The 16,281-nt window shown below is 45.5% G+C and overlaps 1 protein-coding gene across 8 annotated transcripts in view; it reads right to left on the reverse strand.

The window, feature by feature from the left end:
• ANK1 (ankyrin 1) overlaps window positions 1–16,281 on the reverse strand; it is a 262,003-nt gene that overhangs the window by 24,052 nt on the left and 221,670 nt on the right. For all 8 annotated transcript variants that reach the window (XM_081960864.1, XM_081960865.1, XM_081960863.1 and 5 more), the window contains 9 exons: window positions 15,460–15,664; window positions 13,858–13,954; window positions 10,182–10,410; window positions 8,979–9,104; window positions 8,066–8,185; window positions 5,672–5,756; window positions 4,841–4,921; window positions 2,838–2,969; window positions 65–211 (listed from right to left, as the gene is read on the reverse strand). In XM_081960864.1, the coding sequence (XP_081816990.1) occupies window positions 65–211; window positions 2,838–2,969; window positions 4,841–4,921; window positions 5,672–5,756; window positions 8,066–8,185; window positions 8,979–9,104; window positions 10,182–10,410; window positions 13,858–13,954; window positions 15,460–15,664 (1,222 nt within the window). The remainder of the gene's footprint in view (window positions 1–64; window positions 212–2,837; window positions 2,970–4,840; window positions 4,922–5,671; window positions 5,757–8,065; window positions 8,186–8,978; window positions 9,105–10,181; window positions 10,411–13,857; window positions 13,955–15,459; window positions 15,665–16,281) is intronic.

A 16,281-nucleotide genomic window follows, 5' to 3' on the forward strand; every position in this document is an offset into this window, starting at 1 on the left:
GCAATCACAGGAAGCAACCAGGAAAGTCCTGAAGCTGGTAGAAGAGAGCAGATCTGGGACTTACCATTTATCTGGGAGGGAGAGCCAGAATAGTCTCTGTGCCTGTAGCGTTTGTCACTCTTCAGGCTGTGGCTCTGTCGCCCGGAACCTTCCAGCATGTTGATAATTTCGCTGCGGTCAATGTTGCGAAGGGCTGCATAGAGGCTCTCCACTGGATAAAGGACAAGGAAGAACAGGTTAAGAACAGGAAATCAGAGCTAGAGCTAAAGGCGAGTGGAGCCTTGCCCAAACCATGGTGGAAACATCCATTTGAACACAGTTTGAATTTATTATGGTCCTTTAATAGGAATGGTGATCTTCTTTCTCGAAAATGAAATGTTGGCCTTGGTTTTGTGGATTAGAAAGATTTGTTGTTATAGGAATGGCTAGTTATATAAGTAAAGGTAAAGGTTCCCCTCGCACATATGTACCAGTCGTTCCTGACTCTAGGGGGTGGTGCTCATCTCTGTTTCAAAGCCAAAGAGCCAGCACTGTCCAAAGACATCCCTGTTGTCATGTGGCTGGCATGACTAAATGCCCAAGGTGCATGGAACGCTGTTACTTTCCCACCAAAGGTGGTTCCTATTTTTCTACTTGATTTTTACTTGCTTTCGAATATCTAGGTTGGCAGAAGCTAGGACAAGTAACGGCAGCTCACTCCATTATGCGGCGCTCAGGATTCGAACTGCCAAACTTTCTGATTGACAAGGTGAACATCTTAGCCACTGAGCCACCACATCCCTCTAGAAATATATTAATGTGTAAAAGCAAAAAGGTGAGGTTGGAGTGTGTTTATCTTGCACTGAGCTAGGAAGAGATGGAAGTTAATGCCCCCTTTTTCTTTCCTTTTCTCTTCCCCCTTGTATCTCACTGCCTCCTTTCCCTGTTCCCTTTCCCTCCCTCAATTTCCTATCTTCTTCTTTGAATTTTCTATAATAAAACAAAAGTGATAAATGTGAAAGGAATGGTCATCTTCTTTTGTGTCAACCCATATACAGGCAGTCCACAACTTATGACCATAATTGAGCCCAAAATTTATGTTGCTAAGAGAGAAATTTGTTAAGTGAGTTTTGCCCCATTTTATGACTTTTCTTGCCATGCTTGTTAAGTGAATCATTGCAGCTGTTAAATTAGTAATAGGGTTGTTAAGTGAATCTGGAATCTGGATCCAGATTCTGGCTCACGTGACTCACGGACACTGCAATTGTCATCAATGTGAGTCAGGATGTCAAGCATCCAAATGTAAATCATGTCACCATGGGGGTGCAGCAACGGTCATAAGTGCGAAAAATGGTCAGAGGTCAACTCTGCATTCTTAACTCAATTCCCATCACTGAGGGATATCCAAAATGGCATCCTAAGCTGAATTTGCTTGCATTCATGTTGGAAACACTGAGATGCTTCCAGGTTGAAAGGCGTATCCGGTGACATCACCATTGTCCAGGGACACCTGATTGGGGGGCTCTTTTCATGACCCCATTAATGTGCACACTGAAGTGGTACCCATCTACTGTTCTGACCTAGGCTTCCTGAGACAGTAAAAAGCACACGCTTAGTCCCCAAAACCCTCTTTTTATTTCAACGGCTGTGAATTATGTTCATTCACAGCCAGTAATGGGTCACAAATAGTTTGTAAAGAGTCTGACAGAAGTCTGGCAAAGTCTTTCAGGATAAGGCTGATAAGCACCCACCTTTATCTCCCTTGAAAAGCTGCCGAGGACCTAATTAGCAATTAGCTTGCAAAGACACATGGAGCAAAGAGTCAAAACGGAGCTTCAGAATTTAAATAACTAGAACGAACAAAGTTGCTTCTTGCAGAGGCTCACGTTCCTTTGCTCCTCCTTTATGTCTTATGGGAGGGGCTAATCACCTCCAAGCCTTACTCCCAAGTCGTCCCTTTTGTCTTAACTATTCTTGCTTTCTGGCAACTCTGCGCATGCGCACACTGTGAACTAGCTCCCCCTATTCCTCTGCCTCGCTGATGTCTGACTCTGGAGGTTCCGGAGGCAGCACATAACTCCCAGATGGCCCTGGTCCCCTCTCTTCCTCCGATGCAGAGCCCTCGCCCGAGCCTTCCCCAGACTCCAGGACTGGCCCATGTTCATCCCCAACCTCCTCACTGTCTAACTCTGCTGCCAGCTCCAAGATCTAATCCCCGTGATGGCAAACCTATGGCATGTGTGCCAGAGTTGGCACCCAGAGTTGGCACGCAGAGCCCTCTCTGTGGGAACACACCTCATCACCAGGGCACCGGAGCACCAGAAAATGGCCCAAAAACCGGCCAAAAAACCAGGTCATTTTTGGGACTGTTTTCGAGCTATTTTCCAGGTCATTGTTGAGCAATTTTCATGATGTTTTTGTGTCGTTTTCGGGTTGTTTTCAGGCCAAAATTGCCCCCAAAATGCCCCCAAAATGCCCAAAAAGCAGGCATGCGTGCAACAGTCAGCTGGTCTTTGAGTCTCTGGTGCTCTGACGTGCGCGCGCATGCACACACACATGTACATTCTGTGTTTGGGCACTTGGTTCCAAAAAGGTTCACCATCAATGATCTAACCCAAAGATTTTTTGGGATGACATGAGCTTAGATGGAGAACATCTAAAGCAGTGTTTCTCAACCTTGGCGACTTGAAGTCCTGTGGACTTCAACTCCCAGAATCCCCCAGTCTGGCTGGGGCATTCTGGGAGTTGAAGTCCACAGGACTTCAAGTCGCCAAGGTTGAGAAACACTGATGTAAAGCATCTCTCTGATATATGCAAAAGATGAAGCCCACCTTTCCGACACTCTAATTAATACTCACTGTTGGCACTCTGGCCACCACGGCTGGTCCAAAGGTTCAAGAGAGTCAAGCTCTGTTCCAGGAGGGAGTTAGGATTCTCAACCCGGATTCTGTTGATATCATCCACTCCGAATTGAAGTTCCCGAGCCAGTTCTGCAGGGAATATACGAGCCAGTCCAATCAAGCAAGGATGGAATGGAATACAACTAGACTTCATCACTAAATGTTTAAGGAAGTTCTCAGCCTTCCAGGTCATGGTTGTCAACTGGACTTTCTGGTTTTTATTTCGAAGACGTTTCACTTCTCATCCAAGAAGCTTCTTCAGCTCTGACTGGATGGTGAGGAATGGTTTATAATCCTTGCAGACAGCTGGTCATTTGCATCCTTCTAGAGAGTCCTTGAGGCTATTTGGAGGTTTATCTGTGTCCTCAGGGTCACCTGAGTGGTGCAAATGGTTTCTGTAGTCTGCAATGTTTGTGTCCTCTGGAACTTTATATTCCTTGCAGATTTATATACCTTGCAGACAGAGTTGGTCATTTGCATCCTTTTAGTGAGTCATTGAGGCAACTTGGAGGTTTATCTGTGTCCTCAGGGTCACCTGAGTGGTGCAAATGGGTGTGGAGCCTTTTTGGAACTGTTGAAGGGACTGTGTCATAGACTGGAGATAGATGATGTTGTATCCCTCCTCCTCTTTTGAGGGGGGGGTTGTTCAATTTTGACGTAGATGGCCTCTTCGACCCAAGCCAGAAGGAAGAATGCAAATAACCAGCTGTCTGCAAAGAGTATACATCCTTCTAGTCCTCGCCATCCAGTGAGAGCTGAAGAAGCTTCTTGGACGAGAAGTGAAATGTCTTCAAAGAAAAACCAGGAAGTCCGGTTGCCTCTTGAAAAAAGCACCTTCGGGACAACTGGTCTTCACTACTCCCAACCTCCATTCAGGTAGCCCATGTCCAACCAGGCTGAACTTTGTTGATGCAAAGAGGAAAAATGGCATTGTTCCTGATTCCTAGCCTAGTTGAAAGTGGGCCAAGAAAGAGACTCAGGGAAGGTCTCAAGAAGCTTTAGGACTACAGAGTGTTCACTCCCAATGTAATGTGTGGATTATGGAACCTGAGATCGCACATCCAGATTTCCCAGGGAGACTAAGAAGGGACAGAAGTCAAGCCCAGGGAGTTAACATGCTACCTCCAATCTCAGAACCACAATGTTCTGAGTCACAGTAGCACAGTGGTTAGAATGCAGTATTGCAGGCTACTTCTGCTGACTGCTGGCTGCCGGCAGTTCGACTCTCACCAGGCTCAAGAATGATTCAGCCTTGTATCCTTACTAAGTCAGTAAAATGAGGACACAGATTGTTGGGGGGCAAGAGGCTGACTCTGTAAAACGCTTAGAGAGGGCTGGAAAGCACTGCGAAGCAGTATATAAGTCTAAGTGCTATTGGTATTTTCCTTCCTTCCTTTCTTCCTCCTCCCTCCCTTTCCTTCATTCCTCCATCTCCTTTTTCCTTCCTTCCTTCCTTCTTTCCTTCCCTCCCTCTCAATAGTTAGAATGCAGTATTGCAGGCTAACTGTGCCCACAGCCAAGAGTTTGATCCTCTTCTATCCTTCTGAGGTGGGTAAAATGAGGGCCCAGATTGTTGGGGGCAATAGGCTGACTCTATAAACCAGAGAGGACTGGAAAGCACTGTGAAGCGGTATTTAAGTCTACGTACTACCTTCCTTCCTTCCTTCCTTCCTTCCATCCATCCATCCATCCACACATCCATCCATCCATCCATCCCAGGTTGTTGGGGGCGAGAGGCGGACTCTGCAAACTACTTAGAGAGGACTGGAAAGCACTGTGATGCGGTATATAAGTCTATAGGCTATTGCTATTCTTTCTCCAAGGTGCCACCCTCAATAGCCAATTCAGTCTGAGGATGAGGTGGTCAGGTTTGCCAACATTTTCTCTCTTAACCTAGGCTCCAAATCTGCCATTTCACATGGATTGGTTCCCCTCCTTGCCCCCAGTTCAGTGATACTTACCAGCCCAACTGAGACCCAAGTGTTCTGCAATGACTGCCAACTTCATGTTGGTCTTGTCTTTCTCTGTGCTGTTAAGGGATCCTGGAAGGAGAGGAACAAAGTCAAACTCCACAATCTTCCTCTTCAGGTATTGCTGGAGGTATCCCAAAGATGCCACTCAAAAGGTAACTGGGTTTTCTTGTGGAGTGGGGGGGTAAGGGTTAGGTTTGATCAAGGCGTTCCAGAGTTATGCTGAACACAAACACACAGAGCCGTTTTTATATATGATGATGATGAAGAAGAAGAAGAAGGAAAGAAAGAAAGAAAGAAAGAAAGAAAGAAAGAAAGAAAGACGGAAGGAAGGAAGGAAGGAAGGAAGGAAGGAAGGAAGGAAGGAAGGAAGGAAGGAAGGAAGACTGGTGAAAACTGACTCTAAATGTTCCTGCGGTTTTCACCTAATTAAAAATAAACTTTTTCCCCCTTCCTCCAACAATCTGTCACATGTCCAATCAAAGTGTCGTCCAGTTGCCTGGCAATTTCACTCCTCCTCTCTCAGGCCACCTGTGGAAATGTCCTTGGTTCCCAGGAGAAAGTATTTTGTTTTAGCTACAAACCTCCAGCTATCTCCTCCCTATCCCTCAGCTCCAGTGTGGCAACACTGAAGCCTCAAAATGCCCTTGGTCAGGTCAGCTTCAGGGTTGACACATCGTGCCTTGGGCTAAACATTCCAGCTTACAGACCCACAAACCGATAACACCATTGGTTCCAGTTAAATGCTAAGAGAGTCCAGCAAAAGAAGAATCAGGTTCTAGGCTCTGCCCAACTTGCATTGCTGGGATCTTGTCTCCTTACCCAGAGTGCTATCACTGAGCAGGCTGTATCTCTCTCTCAGGGCAAGTGGCGTCAGTGTTCTCCTTCGCTCTTCACTGCCCAAAGTCTGGGAAAACAAGAAAAGGTTTTGAGATTGTAAAGCATCAAAGTAGAGAGGAACACCCACCCAACAAATACTCAAAAATGAAAGACTCTCCCATTTCTGCCACCAGCCTTGGACATCTCATGACCAAGGACCTGAGAACATTGATTTAGGACAGGGATCAGCAACCTTAAACCCTCAAAGAGCCATTTGGACCCGTTTCCCGCAAAAAAGAAAACACCAGAAGCCACAAAACCCATTTGGTATCCGAAATATTCCAAAATGGGGTTTTTTTCCTCTCATCTCCATCCAAATATTTTTCAGCAAAAGCTTATTCTGAAATGTCTTGCAACACATTTGATTTTTTGCTGTTTGCCAATTTCTCACCACATATTAAGCATACTGGTAAACCAGTTTCTTCTGAAACTTTTCTTTTCTTGGATTTATCCATTTACATTGGCCTTTCGGGGGTCGAAAAGCTCAATTAATCACGTGCCGGCACATTGGCGGTTGTGACTAGAGAATATATAGAATTCTTTTATTGGCCAAGTGTGATTGGATGCACAAGACAAATGCCTTGTGTATCCAATCACACTTGGCCAAGAGAAGAATTCTATATATTCTCTATTCTATTCTGAGTGACAGGGAGCCACAGCAGAGGGATGAAAGAGCCACATGCAGCTCCAGAGCCACGAGTTGCCCACCCCTGATTTAGGAGATATCCATAGCATTCCTTTTCCTTCCTTGTTCCATGCTCTGATAATGATAATGTTATCTAGTTTGGTAATGAAATGTCTACAAGAAAAACCCCAAGCTGTGAGAGCACTAAGGACCCCACAATTCAACCATGAACTATAAATTTTCCCTTCCATCAGTACTAATAGATAAACACTGGGAGAATATGGGGTGTGACTACCTCTTATTTCTTTCCCCCCTCCCCACCTTGGGACTATCTCAAATTAACTGTCTCAAATTAACACTGATAATAGTCTTCCACTATCTCAGGGACTGCCATAAAGAAGAGGGAGTCAAGCTATTCTCCAAAGCACCTGAGGGCAGGACAAGAAGCAATGGGTGGAAACTCATTAAGGAGAGAAGCAATTTAGAACTAAGGAGAAATTTACTGACAGTGAGGACAATTAATCAGTGGAACAACTTGGCTCCAGAAGTTGTAAATGCTCCATCACTGTAAGTTTTAAGAAGAGATTGGGAAATAATTTGCCTGCAATGATATAGGGCTTCCTGCCTGAGCAGACTAGAAGACCTCCAAGGTCCCTTCCAACTCTTATACTATTCTAAAAATAGAAAAGGTCACTTAATTTGGGGTTCTTTCTGGAATGTGCTGCCTCTTCCTTGGGAGACTACCCATTCTTTCTCCAGGTACATAGTCCATCATATCACTCCCGCCCTCCTCAAAATCATGCTTCTTTCTGTGTTTTCAAGGGAGCTAGGCAATGGAAGGAGGGACAGATGCACAATTATTGATCTTTCATCAGAATCTGACAGTTGTAGATTTACACCGCTTGGGTGTGTTACAGTAAATTGCATCTCTGCCTGCTTGCAAGGGGATTGAACCAGAAGTGGTATTCAGCAGGTTCTTACCAGTTCTGGCAAACTGGTGGCAGAAATTTTGAGTAGTTCGGAGAACTGGTAAATACTACCTCTGGCTGGCCCCACCCCTTCTATTCTCTGCCTCCCGAGTCCCAGTTGATCGGGAGCGAATGGGGATTTTGTAGTATCCTTCCCCTGGAGTGCGGAAGGAATGGAGATTTTGTAGTATCCTTCCCCTGGAGTGCGGAAGGAATGGAGATTTTGCAGTATCCTTCCCCTGGAGTACGGAAGGAATGGAGATTTTGCAGTATCCTTCCCCTGGAGTGGGGAGGGAATGGGAATTTTGCAATATTCTTCCCTTGGAGTGGAGAGGGAATGGGGATTTTACAGTATCCTTCCCCTGGAGTGGCGAGGGAATAGGAATTTTGCAATATTCTTCCCTTGGAGTGGGGAGGGAATGGGGATTTTACAGTATTCTTCCCCTGGAGTGGGGAGGGAATGGGAATTTTGCAATATTCTTCCCCTGGAGTGGGGAGGGAATGGGGATTTTACAGTATTCTTCCCCTGGAGTGGGGAGGGAATGGAGATTTTGCTGTATCCTTCCCCTGCCATGCCCACCAAGCCATGTCCACAGAACCGGTAGTAAACATTTTGAATCCCACCACTGGATTGAACCCTGAGGCTATTCCTAAACCTGCTCTGCAGCAAGCCAAAAAGAGCAGGATAGACTCAAAGCAATGGCATATGGGGAGGATAAGACATGAGAAGGGGGACATACTCACCTTGGAACAGGGTGGCATTGTGACATTCAGGTGGCACAGCACATGCTGAAGCTCTTCATACTTCATGGGCTTGCGGAGGAAGGACAAAGAGCCACTGGCTTCCCGGCTACTGTCCCTCACCTTCATTTCAGAAGACCAGAGGGAACCAATTAATTACATGATTCAAGAAGCAGATTAAAATATCAACTGTCTTCCACAATCCTCCTTTCACCTGCTATCAGCCTCATCTTTCTCATTTTACTTTCCTTTATGAGCTGCGGTGGCGCAGTGGTTAAGAGTGTGGGACTGCAAGCTACTTCTGCTGCCTGCCGGCTGCCTGCAATTTGGCAGTTTGAATCTCACCAGGCTCAAGGTCGACTCAGCCTTCCCTCCTTCCGAGGTGGGTAAAATGAGGACCCAGATTGTTGGGGGCAAGAGGTGGACTCTGTAAACCGCTTAGAAAGGGCTGTAAAGCGGTATGTAAGTCTAAGGGCTATTGCTATTGCTTTCTGGTTGTCCCAAAGGTGCTTTTTCAAGAGGCAACTTGACTTTCTGGTTTTTCTTTGAAGGCATTTCACTTCTCAACCAAGAAGAGCTTGGAAGGCAGGTTGGTCCTTTGCTTTTTTCAGGGCGGCCCCAAGGGCCAGATCTAAGCACCCTGTGGGCTAGATTCGGCCCGCAGGCCTTAAATTTGACAACCCTGTGTAATTCTGTTATTTTGAAGTGACTCGAGCTTAGCTTTTCTTTGTGAAATGTCGTCTTACAATAAGTAACTTCTTGGTGGATGTCCAACCAAGGCAAGATAACTCCCCCTTCTACAGATGCTGAGGTTTGAAAAACCTCAATGGGATAGTTATAGACTCTGTTGGCATCCTTACCTGGGAAGAGACCCAGCCAGTACAACCCAAGACAACCCAAAATGTTTATCGATTACCTTAACTGGGATGATGAGACGGTTCTCATGGAATGACTGGAACAAGAAGTTCCGTTGCTGGGCAGCCTTCTTGATTGGCAGCAGGTTCCCAGAAAGCTCCATGTGGAGTGGCATGCCTTCGGCCACCTGCAAAAGGCCACAGTAAGATTCTCCGGGCGATCACCAGCCACCCAGAGTTAGTTTGGAGTTGGGTGGCACCAAGATCAAATCAAGTCACAGTCAAATTTCTCAGGGTAATGATGATTTAAAGCTGACTAACCAATGTAAGGCTATAAAGAGGATGAAATGAGGCTGAGTCAGCAGAGGTACTGCTACTTTAAGAAGCTGTCTATATAAGAGAGGTCATGTGAGGGTGCCCCCTCTCTCCTAGTGTATTATCTTCATAGTAGTTCTCCATGTAGAGTTGGAGATTGAGTGATTGCCTAGCTGTGCCTTGTGTGTGTGTTGTGAATTATCCTAAAAATACAAGTTCCAGGTATAGTTATAAAAGAAGAAGCAGACATTGCGATCTCCAGAACTTAAAATACACTGCTCACTTAGCTTTCATTAGCCACTGCTAACATTGTCAGAGTATAAAAACCATTAAAGAGATATCTGCCTTTATACACTTATTAATCAATCTGGCCATTGCCTGATATAAAAACAACAAAGCTAATTACAGGTGGGAAGTGGGTAGATGGGCTTATCACGCGCGCAATGGCCAAATAGATTAATAGTGTATAAAGGCAGATATCTCTTTAATGGTTTGTGTATATATGTATATGTATGTACACACACACACACACATACATACACACACAAACCATTAAAATAAATATATACCAAATAAATAAATATTACAGAAAATTCTAATGTTAATTCTTCTACAATGAAAAAAAAATCTGGAAAGCAACCAAGATGGGAAGCAGGGGGAGGAGGCATTAAACCTTGGAGTGACTGGCAACCAATAAGTATCCCAGTGTCAGGCACAAGAAATCAGGAGCCAAGAAAAGGTTCAAAAGTACTACGAGTTAATTTCATGCTCCCAGTACACAGAAATCTGAACTACTGTCATGGCAAATTGGTGCTAGATAAGAGCCAATGGAATTCACAGGATTCCAAATTTAGGTCTCTTATGGGACCAGAGCAACTCTAAACTGATGATACATTTGACCCCACCCTCAGGGGTCAATAACCCTGTCATCTCCTAACCCGAGGACTTACCTCAATGTCTCGGCTTCGTGCCACTTCTGTGAAGTTTTCATGCTGCTCCAATGTTTTGTCCACTTTGTCATCAGTCATACAGTAGCAGCGCAAGCGTCCTTCCCTCCCGTCATTCATCTTGGCAAATATGACAAACTTAGCCATGTAGGGCACAGCTGCCAGCTCCTTGTATAACAGGGTGGCAAAATGGACGGCTTCAGCTGTGCGCGGGCAGTCTGCAAGCCAGAACCTACGTAGCAGAAAAGATAAGACAGTATTAGGCTGGGAGACTACCCGAATCTGCCAAGAGTGAACAGATCACCACTGTTCTGTTGCCAAGAAAACAACATGGACATTTCTATGGAGTCAAGCTTGGTTCAATGGCGACACTACCTTGTGTCAAGCTTCAAAAGACTTTTGCTGTCGCAACCATTGTTGCATCTCAGTTTGCCTATTAACTATGGGGAGAGGGAAGGGGGATGAAAAAAATGGCCCACACTGTTCTGACCCAGCCTTCATGACCACCACTCAACAGCCTACTTGTGAGGAGAAATGCCATTTTAGTTAGAAAGGCAGGAATACCTGGCATTAACTGATTGTTGTGGTCTGCCGGCAGCCTGCGGAGTCAGACAGTGAGGAGGAGGAACAAGGGCCAGTCCTGGAGTCTGGCCAAGGCTCAGACAAGGGCTCTGCGTTTGAGCCAGAGGGGGGCGAGGGCCATCTGAGAGTTATGTGCTTCCTCCGGACCCTCCAGTCGGACAGCAGTGAGGTAGAGGAATAGGCTTCCCCTGTTCCCAGTGCACACATGCGCAGAGCTGCCAGATGGCAAGAACAGTTAAAACAGAAGGGATGACTCGGGAGTAAGGTTTGCAGGTGATTGGCCCCTCCCATAGGACATAAAAGTGGTGCAAAGGCTCATGAGCCTTTGCAGGAAGCAACTTGGTTCATGTTGGTCAGCTTACCTTCTGAAACTCCGTTTTGACTCTTTGCTCCCTGTGGCCCAAGCTAATTGCTAATTTTTGGCAGCATTTTCAAAGAAGATAAAGGTGGGTGCTTATCAGCTTTATCCTGACGGACTTTTGTAGCCTGCTGTAGAATTCTTTACTACTATTTGGAACTCATTACGGGTTGTGATTGAATATAATTCACAGCCTTTGAAATAAAAATAGGGTTTTGGGACTTAATCGTGTGTGTTTTACTGTATCAGGAAGCCTAGGTAAGAATACTGACAAAGCTCCAGGTCATACATCCATTGGTGGTTCACAAGCCATAGCAGTCACTAAGCAAGCTCTCACTTCGCACCCATCCCGGAGTTAAAAGCTTCTGTGGGGAAAGCACCCAAATGTCTAACCCCTGCAACCAGCAGGAGAAGACGATGGCAAGGGTCACAGCCAGCCGAAAACCAGAAGATGACTGGCAGGCAGTGGAAAGAGAGGATCTCATGATGACCCATGCTTTACACATTCTTCAGGAGGCTTGGGAATGACAGTGCATCCGTGTAAGTCTCACTGAAAGGGAGAGTGGATTAGCCGAGCAGGCGGAGAGGGGAAACCCCCAAAGGCACCAAATGCCCCAGATTCCTCTACTTGGAGTGAATTACCGAGGATATCCCAACTGCTCTGAACTGGGGGGGGGGGGGGTTACTGCAAGTTTGGGATTACATGCAAGAGTATGGGGAAGTTTTCTCATCGGAAGTTGCCAAAGTAAGAAGTAAGAAGAGGCAAAGCGGCTGCCTGGATGTTAGCCCTAAAGGAGAAGATAAAATCCCCAAAGAATATTGGGATCTCAAGGAGGTTTTCAGTGAAAAGGCCTCTGACAAACTACCCTCCCACCACGCCACTGATTGCAGTATTGAAATCATCCCAGGGGAGAAACTCCCTATGCCCCAGATATACTCGATGACCCCACGTGAAATGGAGGAATTATGAAAGTTCATTGACAAAAACTTAAAAAGGGGTTTCATACAATCAGCTAGGCCACGAGTTGCCGCGCCTGTATTGTTCAGAGAAAAGAAAGATGGCTCCTTTCGTTTATGTGTGAATTACAAAAATCTTAATGGAATTTGCGTGGAAAATGTATACTCTCTGCCACTCATGAAGGATATGTTAGCCCACTTGGGGAAGGGGAAGATTTTTACCAAGTTGGACCTAAGGGAGGCCTACTACAGAGTCAGAATCAAAGAAGGGAATGAGTGGAAAACTGCTTTCAACTGCCCTTTGGGATGCTTCCAGTTCAGGTACTCCCATTTGGTCTGCAGGGGGCGCCAGCAGTTTTCATGCAATTAATAAATGAAGTTTTGCATCAGCACCTGTATAAGGGTGTGTTAGTCTATCTCGACGACATCCTTATCTACACGGAAACACGTGAAGAACACATGACTTTGGTCTGGTCAGTCCTCAAGAAACTCCGAGCTGCTGAACTTTATGCAAAATTATCTAAATGTGAATTTCATCAGGAGAAACCGCAAATTTTGTCCTTGTCTGAATGGAGTGATCAACTTCGGCAGTTTTGGCCCATGTACTGCAAAGCGTTAGATGCAGCGCACCAGGCTCACAAATGACAAGCGGATAAGAGAAGGGTTAAGCCGAAAGAGTACCAATTTGGGGATAGAGTGTTTATGTCCACCAAGTTTCTGCAAACCACCCAAAAGTTGAAGAAGTTGGAGCCAAAGTATGTAGGTCCGTTCCCCATTGTAAAAATCTTGGACTCCAGAAAACATAGGGGTCGCATTCAGTATTTGTCTCCTGGGAACATTTTCCCCCTTCCCAGGCTGAATGGGTTGGCAATTCTCATGTTAGGGCTCCTGAGGCATGCCTGACAGGAACACTTCTGGAATGTGAATGATTGTCTCCAACAACCGCACCTCCCACACTCCTCCTCCTTATATTCCAGCCAGGGAGGGGCTTATTAGCACCTCCTTCTTATCCTTGATAGCTGGCCCTCAGTCCTATGTTGCTCTCCTCTCCACCATTTATGCATACGCGCATCTGGGATAGACCCCAGTGTTCCTCCCCATTTAGGCCCCCAAAACAGCTGTCTCTCTCTGCCTGAGTGACTAGATGGGCCCTGCCCTGCATCTGGCTCTGAGTCCTTCTGCTCCTCAGAGACCTCCGCAGGTCCAGATGGTAACCCAGGCACCCTCTCCATATCATCAGACTCATCTGACAAACCACAACACAGACATCAAGATGTCAGCAGGAGAACCAAGGACAATTCAGCAGATGTTTACAGAAGCCCCCGCCAAAAAGACTTTCTCACAACAATATCCAGAGACTGTATTGGACAAGGTGACCTGAGCTAATTGGGTGACGGTAGCATTTGAACTTTAACTCTAGGGGTTAGCGCAGGAAATCTCTAAATCTGGTTTTGCCTTCAAACACGCGGAAATGATGTACTCAATAAAGTTTTGTATAAAGAGATTGGACCATCTCGACAGTGCTCGCTTTGGTTGGGTTTGTCAGTCGGCACCAATTTTGTACCATAATAGAGTAATACCACATTTATCACCCTCTTTTGTGCTTTTTCCTTCCCCAACCCCATACCCTCCAAACATGTTGGATTATACCAAACACATCTAAAAGGATGGTTCACCCAATCCCTTGCATTGTGTGTTGTATCCCCTATGGCTATTTGAGATCTAGCATATGTTTTTGAGGTGCCACCCAACACCTTCTCCCAAACCTTCCCTCCAATTCACCTGGCTGACACATTGGTGGTGAAATTTGCACATTCGTTGGCGTAGATTAATTTTGTGGTCCCGGTGATGTCCTCCCATTGTGCTGGTGCCGTTCCTCCTGGGAAAAGAAAGTGGGGACAACTGATTGAGGGTCTTTCAATCCAAGTTTGATTCTAGAAATTCAATACAGAAGTTCAGCTCGGCGTGGCCCTGTATGACGTTACTAAGAGTGGCCTTCTGACAAATAGAATCAATGGAGAAGCTGGCAGTAAAATTGTAAATTGCTGTCACATAAGTCTTGCTTAACATCTAGAGGTGATTCATTTAACAACTACAGTGGAGGTTATTTTCCAGAAAGCACCTGAAGGCCAGACAAGGAATAATGGATGGAAACTGACCAAGGAGAGATTCAACCTAGAAATAAGGAGGAATTTTCTGACAGTGAGAACAATCAACCGATGGAACAGAAGTTGTGGGAGCTTCATCCCTGGAGGCTTTCAAGAAGGGACTGGACATCTCTCAAAAATGGTGCAGGGTCTCCTGCTTGGGTGGGGGTGGATTAGATGACCTACAAGGTACCTCCCAACTCTGTTATTCTATTCTAAATAGGGTCAATGGAGAAACTGGCAGTAAAATTTCAAATTGCTGTCACATACAGTATGTCTTGCTTAACACCCAGGGATGATTCACTTTAACAACTACAGTGGAAGTTGTGAGTTTATCATGGTCATGTAATGCTTTGGCTAACCACTGTATTCTTTAGCAATGGAGTTGCCAGTCCCAATTGTGGTTGATAATTGATGACTACCTATAGTCAGAAAAAAGAAACTTGAGTCCAGGAGCAGAAATATAATTTGAGAAAGTGTCACACATCTCTCCCAAGAACCTCTCCAGTTCTCACAAAGATAAGAGGGGAGGGGGAGACACCTTCAGACTTGTAAGATTGGCCTGCGTAACTGAGGATTCCTAGTTTGGTCTACCTTGAAGAGGTATATACCATATTTTTTGGAGTATAAGACGCATCTTTTCCCTCAAAAAAGAGGGTGAAAATCTGGGTGCCTCTTATACACTGAATACAGCATTTTTGGCCTCCCGAAAACCCACCCCTTTGCAAAAATGGCCATGTATAGCCTTTAGGACGCTTCCAGAGTGCTCCTGGGGGCTGGGGAGGCAAAAAAATGAGTGAAAAGCAGGCTTGTTTTTGCCCCCCACTTGCCCTCAGGAGCCTCCTAAAGGCTATGCATGCCCTTTTTTGGCAAAAAACAGGCCCATTTTCACGAAAACGGGCCGTTTCTGGGAGTTCTGCATAGTACAAAAACTTCTTTTTTTTAATTTGCCTCTTTAAAATCTTCGTGCATCTTATACTCCGGTGAGTCTTATATGCCGAAAAATACGGTAATCATGTGAGATTATTCTGAAGATGTTTACAAGAGAGGGCTGTGATTGTGTCCTCAATGTAATGGAGACACCTTGGTTGGAAGTAAAAGAGGATCAAGAAGACCAATGGCCAGGAGGGTGTCCATCTTCCCCATAGCGCAGCTCCCAAATCCCGAGGTCCTCCCCAACTTGGCAACGAAGATGCAACATGGTAAGGGATGCTGTCTCTTAGAATCCCCTGCTCACCTATAACGCTGCAGAGGAGGCGCAGGCTGGTGGTATCACCTTCCCCGCTGTCTCGGGGACTCTCTCTCCAGGATGGGGGCAAGGGAATGCGCAACCCAATTGGTCGGTGAAATTTCCTACGGCGCGGCTCCACCGTCACAATTGGGCTGAAGGTGGCCTGGTTGCCCAGGAGTTTGGTCACCAGTTCATCAGGCACTGACTGAGCCTGCAAGAGAAAGACCAAAACCCAGGAAGGTCCAAAGAAGGCAGATAGATAGATAGATAGATAGATAGATAGATAGATAGATAGATAGATAGATAGATAGATAGATAGATAGATAGATAGATAGATACCATAGATAGATAGATAGATAGATAGATAGATAGATAGATAGACAGACAGACAGACAGACAGACAGACAGACAGACAGACAGACAGACAGATGATGGATGGAGAGAGAGAGATACAGACAAAGAGAGAGACAGAGAGATATGTACAATGATAGATGATAGATAGATAGATAGATTGATAGAATGATAGATAGAGATATAATGATAGATAGATAGATGATAGATAGATAGATACACAGACAGACAGACAGATGGATGGAGAGAGCGAGATACAGACAATGAGAGAGAGACAGAGAGATACGTACAATAATAGACAGACAGACACACACACACAGAGACAGACAGACAGATGGATGGAGAGAGCGAGACAGACAATGAGAGAGAGACAGAGAGATACGTACAATAATAGACAGACAGACAGACAGATAGATACGACAGGCAGACAGACAGATAATGGATGGAGAGAGAGATACAGACAATGAGAGAGAGATA

The sequence above is a fragment of the Natrix helvetica genome (genome assembly GCF_964273705.1).
Source record: "Natrix helvetica genome assembly, chromosome: 8".
NCBI lineage: Eukaryota > Metazoa > Chordata > Lepidosauria > Squamata > Natricidae > Natrix > Natrix helvetica.